The 13,178-nt window shown below is 42.1% G+C and overlaps 1 protein-coding gene across 1 annotated transcript; it reads left to right on the forward strand.

Annotated features, from left to right (window-relative positions):
* The first annotated feature begins 6,866 nt into the window (after window positions 1–6,866).
* Window positions 6,867–7,914, forward strand: LOC146914504 (uncharacterized). The gene is made up of 2 exons (XM_085721079.1): window positions 6,867–7,011; window positions 7,316–7,914. The coding sequence occupies exons 1-2, from the start codon at window positions 6,867–6,869 to the stop codon at window positions 7,912–7,914; spliced, it is 744 nt and encodes a 247-aa protein (XP_085577205.1).
* Window positions 7,915–13,178: the final 5,264 nt, after the last annotated feature.

Raw genomic sequence — 13,178 nt, forward strand, 5'->3', positions numbered from 1 at the left:
GGAGGTCACCCAGGAGATCTCTCCCTAGGAGATCCCCTCCTCGACGATCTGCTCCAAGCAGGTCTCCACCAAGACATAACGAGCGCTCTTGGTCATCCTCCAGCTCAAAGGACACTCGCGATACTCAGAATGACCGTAACACTTACGACCCATTCACACGGCACATCTGAGAAGCTCTTATTCCCCGCGGGCTGGTGAAACCCCGCAAATGGACTCATACGACGTGACGGCAGACCCGGACGAGCACATCGAGAACATTGAGGCAATTCTCACGTACAGATCGGTGCAAGGTGCCATAAAATGCAAGCTTTTCGTCACTACACTACGGCGAGGAGCTGTCACCTAGTTCAAAAACCTAAGGAGAAACTCCATCGATTTATAGATTGACCTCTGTTACGAGTTCACGACCCACTTCACCGCTTCAAGGACGCAGCCAAAAACGGTGGCATCCCTTGATGCCATTGTTCAAGGAAAGAGCGAGCCTCACTAAGACTACATCAAGAGGTTCAACAAAGAAGCTGTTCAGGTACGAGGTGCCGACGAAACAATGAAGCAGTACCTCATCACCAAAGGTTTGCGCGAAGGCACAAACGTGAAGAAAGTTGACCGCATAGATCGCTTAAGGACTCTCAACGAGTTCCTCACGATCGCAAAGATCTACATAGCTTATGAAGAGGAGCTGTACGCGGACAACCTCAACAAATCCAGGAAGGAGGAGCCTGCCGCTGAATCCTCCAAAAAGCCCTTCCAGGAGTAAAAGAAGGAAGACAAAGATTCACCGAGTACACTTCTTTGGCCATGTCAAGGGAGAAAATCCTCGCCGAGATCGTCGTAGCCGATCTAGTAGAAGCTGGCGTCAAGCCACCAAATGCCCCATCTCAAGAGAGGAAGTGAGTCGATAGAACAAAGTATTGTCGATTCCGCAAATGCCACAGACACACCACCTATGACTGCATCCATTTGAAGGACGCCATTGAGCTCCTCATCCAACGGGGTCAGCTCAAGCAGTTCGTAAAGAACCCAGAGGCAGAAAGAAAGACCGTCGAGCTCATTGGTTATGGCACCGAGCCCGGGAAAACCATCGCCATGTTAGTAGAACATCTAGGTGATTTCCCCGACAATATGGAAATCACCCCCTACTCATGCACCTGGGAACAGTTCCCCTCTGCCAACGTCATCAAGGGAGGAACACTAGACATTTCCATGGGAAACATGAAGAGAAAGTTCAAAGAGCTCATGAGCGTCAACTTGCTGGTCCCCTCCAACCATAGAGGAAGACCACCTTTGGCGTTCGGCGAGAAGGAGGCCAAGAAAACAATAAAGATCCCTTTCCTGGTGATCAACTACCCTTCTCTCTATAATTGCATCATAGGAAGAACCGGGCTCGTCCAACTGGGTGCTGGATGTTCAACCGCTCATCTGAAGTTGAAATACCATGCAAAAGAGGGCGTCTTCGCCTCTCTCAATGGAGACATCGAAGCTGCAAGGAGATGTTTCCTCCAGGATAATAAATCCTAGAACTCGGTTTCCCAATCCAGCAAACCTGCTGAGGACAAAGGGAAAGCTGCTGCGAGCACTCTGGATGCCAACTTGGTCGAACTTGATTCCAGGTTCACCAAGGAAGACCTTAAGGTACAAAAGATGGAAAATAAAGATCCGCTCAACGCAAAACTTCTTAGACCCATTCCTGACGGTGAATTCGAGCTGGTTCCTTTCGGGAACGACCCCTTGAAATACATCAAGATCGGCAAGGATCTTCCTGAACTTGTCAAAGCACAACTGATCACCTGAACCAGGGAGAACACAGATCTATTCGCATGTAGTCCGGCCGACATGCCTACAATCGACCCTAGCATCGCTTGTCAGCAGCTGACAGTAGATCCCGGTGTAAGCGATGTAGCCCAGCGACCTAGGAAGCAGTCTCCTGAAAAATCAGAGGTTGTTGAAAAAGCTGTAATACATTACATGGTTCTCCAATGTTGTACTTGTCAAGAAATCTAATGAAAAATGGCGTACGTGTGTTGACTATACCGATCTTAATAGGGTCTGCCCTAAAGACGCATATCCTATTCCTAACATTGATAAACTCGTAGATAATTCCTCCGGCTATAAACTTTTATCCTTCATGGACGTCTACTCTGGATACAACCAGATGCCCATGGCCGAAGAAGATAAAATGAAAACAGCCTTCATGACCAAATCAGGGAACTATTACTACAACGTAATGCCCTTTGGTCTACGAAATGCGGGGGCTACTTATTAATGTATGATGAACAAATTCTATGCAAGGCCCTTGTGGGCGACATTCTTGAAGTCTACATGGACGACATGATTGTAAAATCCCAACAAGAGGTGGATCATGCCGCTCATCTCAAGAGAGTGTTCAAACAAACTCGAAAGTACAACATGCGGCTCAACCCAGAAAAATGTACCTTTGGAGTTCAAGCGGGTAAATTCCTTGGTTTCTACATAATAAAAAGAGGAATCAAAGCAAACCCAGATAAATGTTGAGCATTTACTGAGCTTCCAACACCCCATAATAAAGTGCATCCAAACACTCAACGAGCTAAGTCCGCTCAACATGTTCTTCCTTTCTTCAAACTCTTACGAAAGGAAACGAAGTTCGATTGGACAGACAAGTGCGAGAGCGCCTTAAAGCATCTCAAATAAACCCTCTCTGCACCACCAGTGCTTTCACGACCCGACCAAGGTGAAGTGTTGTACCTATACCTTTCTGTTTCCTCTGATGCGGTAAGCGCCGTCCTCATCAGAGAAACGTCGGATGGACAGAAACCAGTCTACTTCACTAGTAAGGCGTTGCTAGGGCCTGAGACGAGGTACCAAAGAATTGAAAAGGTGGCTCTCGCCCTCCTCACAGCAGCCCGAAGATTGAGGCAGTACTTTTTAGCTCATACGATAATAGTCCGAACAGACCAACCCATCAGACAAATCTTGGGTCACCCCGACGTGGCCGGTCAGATGATGAAGTGGTCACTCAAGCTATCCGAGTTCGACATACGCTACGAATCCAGAAAGGCACTACAAGCGCAGGTGTTCGCTGACTTCCTTGCCGAAATGACTTTCCCGATCGAGAATAACGCATAAGAATGGACCATCTTCGTAGACGGATCATCCAATTCCAAAGGGAGCAGGGGCGGGATAATCATAAAAAATAACAAAGGTATCGTTGTGGAAATCTCTCTTGGTTTATCTTTTCCTGTTTCCAATAACATTGCAGAGTACGAAGCCTTCTTAGCTAGTTTGTGAATCGCTCAAGACCTGGGAGCCAAAAAGGTAAAAATCTTTACCGATTCTCAGCTAGTAGCTTCCCAAGTCAAAGGTGAATTCCAGGTCAAAGAGGAGCACCTTTAACAGTACGTCCAGCTGGTACTAGAGAAAATGAAAGAATTTGAAACAGTTGACGTAACTCATGTTCCCCACGAATAAAACACCAGGGCAAACATTCTTTCAAAGCTTGCAAGCACGCGGATTGCCAGCGGAAACAAAACCGTCATTCAAGAAGTTCTTGATGAACCAAGCATTCATAGACGAGACGCTCAACTCCTTGAAGTCAACTCAATCATCGGGATGGTAGATTGGAGAGGACCCATTTCTCGTTACCTAGAGAACAGGGAACTTCCTTCCGACCCACACGAGAGGACAAGGCTGAAACGAAGGGTGTAAAAGCCCGATTTTTGTAGAATTGTGTTTAATTATTTTTAATATGTGTTTATATGTGCTTATATGTGATTAATTGCCTCTGTGTATTTTGGGTTGAGATGAGTAGATTTCAGTGTTAGAAGGGTATTTTAGTCATTTTAGACTTGGGGGGTATTTTGGTGATTTTGTGAGCAAGGGTAAACTAGTAATTTCTTGGCGAGAGTTATTTTTAGTGTTTCAAGTGAGAACTGTTATATTTACTAAGTTACTATGCGGTAGTGGTAATTAGTTTTGAACCAGTAATTATTTGATAACTTTTAACCGTGTGAGGATAGAAACTTTGAGAGTTAGTTTTTAATAATTTTGAGCCCATTAGAGTTTAAAGGGTTAAACCCATTAGTGTGGACACTATTTAAGCTCTAGTTTTGTAGAGAGATAAGGTTTCACAAACATTTTACAAGTTTTGAGAAGAGGTAGAGAGAGAAAGAGCAAGAGGAAGAGAAGAGGGTTTGTAGAGAGTGAAGCTTGAAGAACAATGAAGGGTTGGAGATTCTAGGAGTTTAATTGAAGCTTTTGCTAGTATTATTGCTTGTTGAGGAAAGGGGGTTAGATTTCAATCATAATCACTTAGTTGTAATCTTTTCCCTAATTCTTTGCATAAGTGCTTAATTTGGATAAGTGATAATGTGAGCTTATTTGTTGAAATTCGTGCTATAGTTTTAGTGATATGTTTGAGGATATGAAGTTGTTCATAATTGGATTGTTAATGATGAAATTGCATGTTCATAATGGGTGAAATTGAGCTCCAGCGAATAGATCTTGCGCCTTTTTCATAATGTGTGAAATTGCATGTATATTGTGAATTGAGCTCTAATTGTTGAATTATGCTATGTTGTTGTTGATTTGTGGTGTAATTCATGTTTAAATGATGTTGTTGTTGTTGTTATGAGATGTTGTTGTTGATGATTGATGCCATGGGTAATCATAATCATAGAGCTTGAAGTGAATTTGTGTTGTTCTTGAAGGTTTTCATGAAAAATGGGTCAAATGGTGATTTTTGTTGAATCGATGTTTTGGTTCAAGTTTTATATGGATTTGAGTGTCTTTTCATGTTTAGGAACGTTTACACAAACCTTAGGATCAAATTTGGGCATTGGGAAGTCAAAATTGGGATTTCGGGGTGAAAAATGGGTTTTTCCCGAGAGCTACCTATCATAGCTCGCCATGGCGAGTACAAAAGATGTCTAACTTACCATGGCGAGTGATTTTCTCACTGGGGCGAGTTGCACAGTGACAACATACCCTATTTCGCGTTCTTGCATCTTTTTCACACATTTCTGTTTTGAATTGGCCTTTGGTGTAAACATGAAAGTTTTAGATAATTGTGTTAGCTTTCCAATGGCTTTGATTTGACTTGAAAATGATTTTTAGATTTTGAGTTATGATATAAATACTCCAAGGAGGTCTCGGTAAAATTTTATGAAAATTCGCATAACTATTTCTAAGTCAACTCAAAACTTATGGATTGTTTCCAAACCTCAAAAATAGAAGTACTAGGAGTTTAATTAAGAGGCTTAAGAGTATTTAACCTATGTCTTGCTGAATATAAGTTGGTTTTGTTTTGAAAATGAATTGATTTTGCACTATGGAAGAAATGATACGAACTTGTCATAACTTTGTGATTTTGATGATTTTTTCGTGGTCGGCCGGTGAAACGCACATGTATATTCAACTACACTTATATGTGATCTAAGTGTATACATAGTTGAGGCTCTAGAGTTTATTTACTTGGTTTTGGTTCATTTGTTTCAATTATTCTAAGTTGTAAAATGAGAGACGAACTTTTTTGAAAATGATCTTTAGAGCCGAATACTTTGAAAATCTTTTGTGAATAGCTTTATATGATTATAGGAGGATGTATGAATGATTGATATGTGTTGAGTATGATGTTGATCATAATGTGTTGTATTTTCTCCTTTACTTGAATTGTGAGAAATTGTATGGAATTGTTAAATTATATGATATAGTTGATGTTGATGTTTGTTGATAATTATGATGATAATTATGTGTTGATGTGATGACGACTGTTATTTGAATTATGACTTGTTGATTGTGTGGACGTAAATGCTTGATAATGCAATTGTGGTTGGAGTTGATTAATGTAAATGGAGGTGATCTCTTACATTGTTGTTGTTATATATATATATATATATATATATATATATATATATATATATATATATATATATATATATGAGGTGATTTTGCATTGTTGAGTCTTTGCTTGTATGTCCATGCATCATAGTCATATTGACTCTTAGGATGTTTACATCCAGTAGTGAGATTTGAATATTTTGTATTCAATGGTTTAGGATATTCAGATTTGAATACTTTGTATTCAATGGTTTAGGATATTCAATGCTTTAGGATATTCAATGTATTTGATGTTTTTGTTGCATCATGAGGTGACGACCCTTGTTGTTGGTGAGGGTACTGCATGTATCTAGAAGAGTCTAGAACATTGCATGCATTGGACTAGTTGATGAATTGTGTCATAGTTGTATATGTGAATTTGTGGATTTGTGCATTGGTATAACTTGTTGGATGTTGTGACTATGTGAATGAATGTATATGCACATAATTGAAGTGGAATTATCTATAATGAAATTGATTTGAAATGCTTACTTTTCATAACTGTTTATGTTGATTATGATTGATGTAAAGCTTACCCCAAGTGGTTTTGACCGCCTACCTGTTTGTATGAATGGATAGACGAAGTGCAGGACTAGCTTTCTTTCGGTGAGTCGCTTAGTAATTGCTTGGATAGCGGGAGCTAATCTCCGTTATCGATTTTTTTGAGTCTTAGATTAAGCTCTGATTAGGTGTCAGTTTTATGATATTCTGGATTTATTTATGTTATGGAGATTTTACCCATTTGTCGGGTTTTGAAGATTGAATGTATTGATATATTTGGAGGTTATGACATGTATACTTGGAGATGTATGAATTATATCCGCTGCATAGTTGTTTGAATTTTTATGCATGTTATATTTCGGTGAACTTATGGAGACGTGACTTCTATTTCTTGAATAATCGCATTATTCACGTGTTTTATCGCTAATAGAAATAGGGCGTTACAAAAGGCGTGCTCATTAACTTTAGTGGAGGGAACCTTATACAAAAGGGGTTTCATCACACCACTTATCATGTGTTTGGGACCTAACGAGACCCAAGAAGTCCGCGTTGATGGCCACGACGGCATCTGCAGACAACCCCTTGGTGCTAAAGTTCTCGCCAAAAAGGTCCTACGAGCAAGATACTACTGGCCTAACATGTTGAAAGATGCCCAAGGTTACGTAAACCTTTGTGACAAATGCCAGCGACACGGGGACAAGCACCTCGCACCCCCCGCTGAGTTAACGTCACTAGTTTCCCCTTGGCCCTTCGCATGGTGGGGTATTGACCTTCTGGGACTATTCCCTAAAGCCACTTGACAACTCAAATATCTTGTATTGGCCATCGACTACTCAACTAAATGGATCGAGGCTGAACCATTAGCAAAGATCACTGCCAAAAACGTACTTCAAAAGGAACATCCTAGCAAGATTCGGAGTACCGACCCTAGTGATATCTGACAATGGAACTCAGTTTACAGACCAAAGTTTCCAGGACTACCTAAGGAAGATTGGAATCAAGCAAAGATTTACCACCGTCGAGCACCCTCAAGCTAACGGCCTCGCCGAAGCAGCAAACAGGGTCATTCTACAAGGGATACGAAGGAGACTGGACACCGCCAAAACTAAGTGGGCTGAAGAGTTGCATACGGTCCTTTGGGCCTACAGAGCTACTCCCCACTCCACTACTGGCGAGTCACCTTCTCGACTCACGTATGGGACAGAGGCGGTCATACCCATTGAGGTAACTGAACTCACATGGCGGACTGACGCCAACACTGACTTCCCAGCCAACAACACGGTGAATCCACGTGAAGAACTCGAATTTGTCGACGAAGTCAGGGACCAAGCTGCCTTGCGAGAAACAGCGCTAAAACAAAAAATAGCCACTCGCCACAGTAAAAAGGTCATAAAGAGAGAATTCAAAGTAAGTGACCTCGTCCTCCGGCGAAACCAGAAGGACTCTGAAGAAGGGAAACTCGCCGCCAACTGTGAGGGACGTTACAGAGTCCGAATGAAGACCGAAACGGGGGCTTACGGACTCGAAGATCTCCACAAAGGCACAATTCCAATAACATGAAACGACGAAAAACTCAAAAAGTATTACACTTAGATGGCACATGACGCCAAACTACTCTAATGTACATACTCAGTTCAACACAACGATCTTCTCACTGTCGAAGCGAGCAATTAAAAGGAAGAGGAAAGTCGTGCCACTCCGAATCCAAAAAATAAAAGGATAAGAGAAATCTACACAACATATTTTCCTACTCCTTAGTATGTACGCTTACTGCTGCGACATCACTGTTCGACATGCTAGGTAGAACCCCAGCTCGCGATGGGTGATTCACGCCTCAGTGCATTGAACCTAGATTGAGTTCCTCGTTCATCCGATGTTCTACATCCGAAACACAACTTTGGACACACATTCAGATAAACGATCTCTTGGAAGTGAAGTACTTATGACAAATACTTCGCGTAACGGTCGGAACTCTTGCGCCCGGACTCTTCCTTGCAAAACAACACAAAAAGTAAAACGTTGATTTACAATAACAAATGAGATTAACAAGGTCGCAGACGGGCATGCAAAACTTTCCAGCCATTAATTCATTTCGTCGAAATAATGACTGCAGGGGGGTAGGCCATCCTACCTCAACAGACTTACATCACTTCAAGCCTCGTTTCCCAAAAAGCGATCAACACACGAATTGTTGCGTTTTGTAAAAACATACAAGATAAACAGTTCGCTCTCGACAAATACTTCAAACAATACAACAAAGCCTCACACAACGAGCACTCGATTCAAAACATTATACTTGAAAACAAATTATACATTTTCGGACAAGTGTAATTGCGAACGAGCAGAATGCATGTATTTAAAAGAAAGTACGAGCCACAAAGGGCCGCACAATGCAAGTGCCGCAAGGGCCGGTCAACTGGAGCAAAAAAGCAATAAAAATTACTGGGCAACAAAAACACGGGCGTTTCAAACATGGCCATCATCATCTTGGTCAACAATCTCACCATTCCTGACATACTTCAGAAAAGGGAGCCGTCCACACGGAACTGCACACCAAGGTTCACCACCTTAAGCTGTTCTATGGTATTGTTAAAACTGTGACGTGCAACACCCATGAGGTTCCTCTCCAGTTACTCGAGCTTGTATACCAGCGCGGGAGGAGCTAGCACAACTGTATCTTCAGTTTCATCCTCACCAGGTTGAGTAGCATCACGAATAGTGTCCTCAAGGACTTACTTTTCTACAGCAAACCGGGCACGAACCTCGTTCAGGTCACGATGAAAGCGGGACGCTGATTCAGCTTTCTCCTCAAAGAAGGCAATCATCTTGTCTTTATCTGAAGCGCCTGCCCTCAAAGAGGTCACTTTCGCCTCTAGCTCAGCCATTTTCTTGGTCGTCTCATCACGTTCACGAGCAAGGGCGCCAGAACACACCGCCCCCTTCATGGATGAATTGTTGAGGAACACAACAACCTCTAAAGCTCTCATGGCACCAACAACTCCCTCGGTCACTGCACGAGATTGACTAGCAGTCCCTAAGTCACGGATTGCCTTCAGTTGAGAGTCGCCACGGTAAAGCGAAGCCTGAGGACCAAAACGGCTGGACTGTGACCACACTTTAGGAAGCTGGAACATGCCTTCATCAATAGGAGGAGCACCTTTGGAAAGAACTACAACTTGAGTTTGGACCTGCTTGCCTTTATCAAGAGCAGCGATCCTTTTCCTCTTAAGAGGAACCTCTTCCTCCTCTGTTGGGTCGTCGGTCACTCGAACGGGAAACCAAGCCTCCGCCGTCCGATCTCACTCCTCTTCCTGCTACTGCTGCCCTGACCAGTGACTTTTTGGTTTGCCTTGTTCACTAGGGAACGGATGTGAGACATCTTTCCTGAAAGTGAAAACATAAATAATATCATTAGTAAGAAGCCTGAACCAAGCAGAAGACGTGAAACAACAAGCAGAACCTACCTAAAAGGGTCATGGGGTCCTTAGAAAGCACTAAAGAGCGGGTGTCAATCAAACGGGGTTTAGTAACCGGATTCCCCCGCGAATCCAAGATAGTGTTACCATCCTCAGCAAACACCTCTGACCTAGAAAAGGAGCCCATAAACCCGATGATCCGGGAAATGCTCATTTTGTTACGATCAGTCAGCCTCTCATAACTATGTTTGTACATAGCAGGCTCATGCTTGAGATGATTATGACTCCAGCAAAAATGGAAACGTGGGACACGCGCTGACACCACCCCAACATCATCGTGGGGGCGTTCCACCACCTTCAGAACGCTGTTCAACGCCATCTCAGTTCGCAGTCTCACCAAAAAGAACCTCTCCTGAAACTTCAGGGCCTCGCTATTAAGGACCTCAAACAAAGCCTTGCATTGGCGAAAAGATACCCAGTTAAAGCCGCCATCTTTGTCCAAGCCTCGCTAAATGGCAAATATGGCGAAGAACAGGACTTTAGTAGCTGGAAGATGCAGAAAGCGACACAACAGTTTGAAGGCTATCAGATAGGCAAAAGAATCCGGGTGCAACTGAGAAGGACACAACTCCAGCCAGTCAAAAACGCTCACTTGAAAAGAAGAGAAAGGAGTCTAAAGCTTACTTCCCGAAAGACGGCCTCATACATAGGGATACGGTTCGCTGAATAGCGCGAACAAACCTTATCCGAGACGTTTGGAAGGAGAATTTCCCAATCTTCTTTCCTTCCTATCAAGCAGTGCGGGATCATCGCCGCACCATCAGCCGAGAAATGAGATGCTACTCCTACGACTTCCTTCCCCACCCAGGAATCATCGAATGCCGCTCCGCTGTCCCTACTTGAATTACTTGTCATGATCAAACCTAAAAATGATAAAGCAAAGAAAGGATCAGCCCTAAAGATCATACTCATTTCTCCTTCAAACCAACATATTTTTGACAGTGACAGTAATTCAAACAGGGAGGCGGACGACTACGTGCGCACATACGTGGCAACAAATAGGCGTAACCCTAGAAAACTAAAGCTTGTCGCCAATGTTTTTCTAAATACATACAGAAAACAGACAACAAATCCTAAGAACTCCTCACACACGGTGGAAACCACCGTAACAAACGGCAGAAACCGCCGAGTCGGAGTAACTTCTACCCTAAAAGCATGCATTTATACGGTTTCTGAAACAGGAACTAAAAAATCAAAACAGAGAAAGAAAGAAGGAATCATTTGAACATTACCTGTTACGATGGATAAACTGGAGTTGAAAGTAAGAGGTTGAAGGTCCGGAAATACTTCGCCTTTGAAGGAATTCTAGGAAAAACTTCTAAGTTTATGAGAAATGAAAACGCAATGAAGTTCCAAAGAAACGTTTGAACTATTTATACTTGTTTCACAAACTTCCCAAAGGTCACGAGGTCCGAACCTGGTGTCACTATTCACATGCGACTCTCCACTCAAGTGGTGTACCTACGGCCCTGATCAAATCCAGTCATCCATCCAACGACTCTGATCACTCGTAGTGGTTCTCTAAACTTCAAGATTAAATCAATGGTACTGATGACACCTTGGAAACACAAACTAAGAACACTCTGCAGACTATAGGTACTCAAGTACTACAATAGCCTTTAAATGTCTCATGCAGAAACCAAGGTAGATTTTACATCGAAGTCTTCATCCTCCGCATGGGATGAGAATAGAAGAGTTCTTCCAATCGGGGAAAGCAAAGAGGACTTCCAAAACAAGGAGCCGGTTTGTGTCTCTACAATTTTTCCCTCGAGACTTGGGCATTAATTACGGAATGACATTCGACCAAACGCCCTGGCGAGGGAATCTTTCTATCTGGTCCTAGTTTGCCGAACACTCGAAGACCGAACATGACTCATCTCATGGGCGAATTACTTGGCCAGAGGATAAAGGGGGACCTGAGGATAGCGAGCGTGTTCACACACTCGCCCGCCCAGTCCTTGTAACACCCTACTTCTAGTAAGCGGTAAAACACGCGAATATACGAATATATTCTAGAAATAGATGCTACGTCATCAAACCGAAAACATACATGCATAAATTATCATGTTACATAACATAGCACATGACATATATATAAACCATATGAATAACATCTTCAAATCTCAAAATAAAAATACATCCCCCGATCTCAAATACAATCAATATCTCAACTCCAAAACTACATAATCAAAAACAGAATCCAGCATGCAAGTACTACCCTAGATTAGAGCCCCTAATCTAGACACTTGCACATAAAAAGAGGAACTCCGCTCCTCGGTAACGTCAAGCATACAGTCTAAGCATCCTACACTCCATCTACCCGTCCATACGGAAAGGTAGGTGGTAAACCACTGAGGGTTAGCATTACATCATCATAATCCATAGTAGAATTAACGAGAACATTGGGAATGAAAGATACATTCAAGAACGATGAATAACAAATCATACATGTACTTACAAGTATTAACAACATTCATATCATTCAATATCATCATTCCAAGTTCATATCGACAAGTGTATCATACGCGTATCACAATTTCAACCATGTCAATTAACAATTAACAAATTCAATCATCATGCACAACTCAAATGCATTTCAATTCACCAACAATGTATGCCATGGCTCTAGACTCATATAGATGCATGTGGTACCGAGTGTCCTCCAAGGTCGTCACCTCCGATGCAACAAAAACATTGTAGTCACCTCAATTGGATAGAAAATCCACCACCATCAGTCATGAATGCATGAACATATGACTCGACTACAAATGCATATGTTCACACATACAAATCACCTCAACATCACCAACACGTAGTACATATGCAATCGACAACAATTCACCATCACTTAACATATATACAATCACCAACAACATCCATAGTTCAATCAACATATAGTTGTCATAGATATACACCATTAATCATCTTCATATAAGTTATATCGACTATCCATAAAGGATTCACAAGACAATTGGCTCTTAAAACCATTTTCAACAAAGTTCGTCTCTCAAAATCACAACATTAGAAATAATTGAGTCATTAAGTCAAAACCAAGTAAACAAGTCTCAATGCCTCAACTAAGTATACCCCTAGGCCACATATGAGTGCAGTAGAGGATACCTTGGTGTTTCACCGGCCAAATACGACGAATTCAGGAAAATCACAAAGTTCGTCTCCTTTTGTCACTTTCCACAAAAATTCTCATTTTCAAAGCTTGATGAAACCAATCACAACCATTTTTGGAAATCATATAAACATTATACAACTTTAATCCCACTTCAATTTCCGGAGAAAAACGAGTTTTCAAAAAAATCAACGTTTGGACCGTTTTTCCAAAGTTAAGAGAAA

Source organism: Medicago sativa, chromosome 6, assembly GCF_051527215.1.
Source record: "Medicago sativa cultivar Bolivia chromosome 6, Bolivia_mono, whole genome shotgun sequence".
Classification (NCBI taxonomy): Eukaryota; Viridiplantae; Streptophyta; class Magnoliopsida; order Fabales; family Fabaceae; genus Medicago; species Medicago sativa.

Coding starts and splice junctions, on each gene's coding strand:
- LOC146914504 (XM_085721079.1), top strand. CDS start 6,867: ATGTGTTTGGGACCTAACGAGACCCAAGAAGTCCGCGTTGATGGCCAC. Junction 7,012..7,315: donor CATGTTGAAAGATGCCCAAG/GTTACGTAAACC, acceptor CTCAGTTTACAG/ACCAAAGTTTCCAGGACTAC.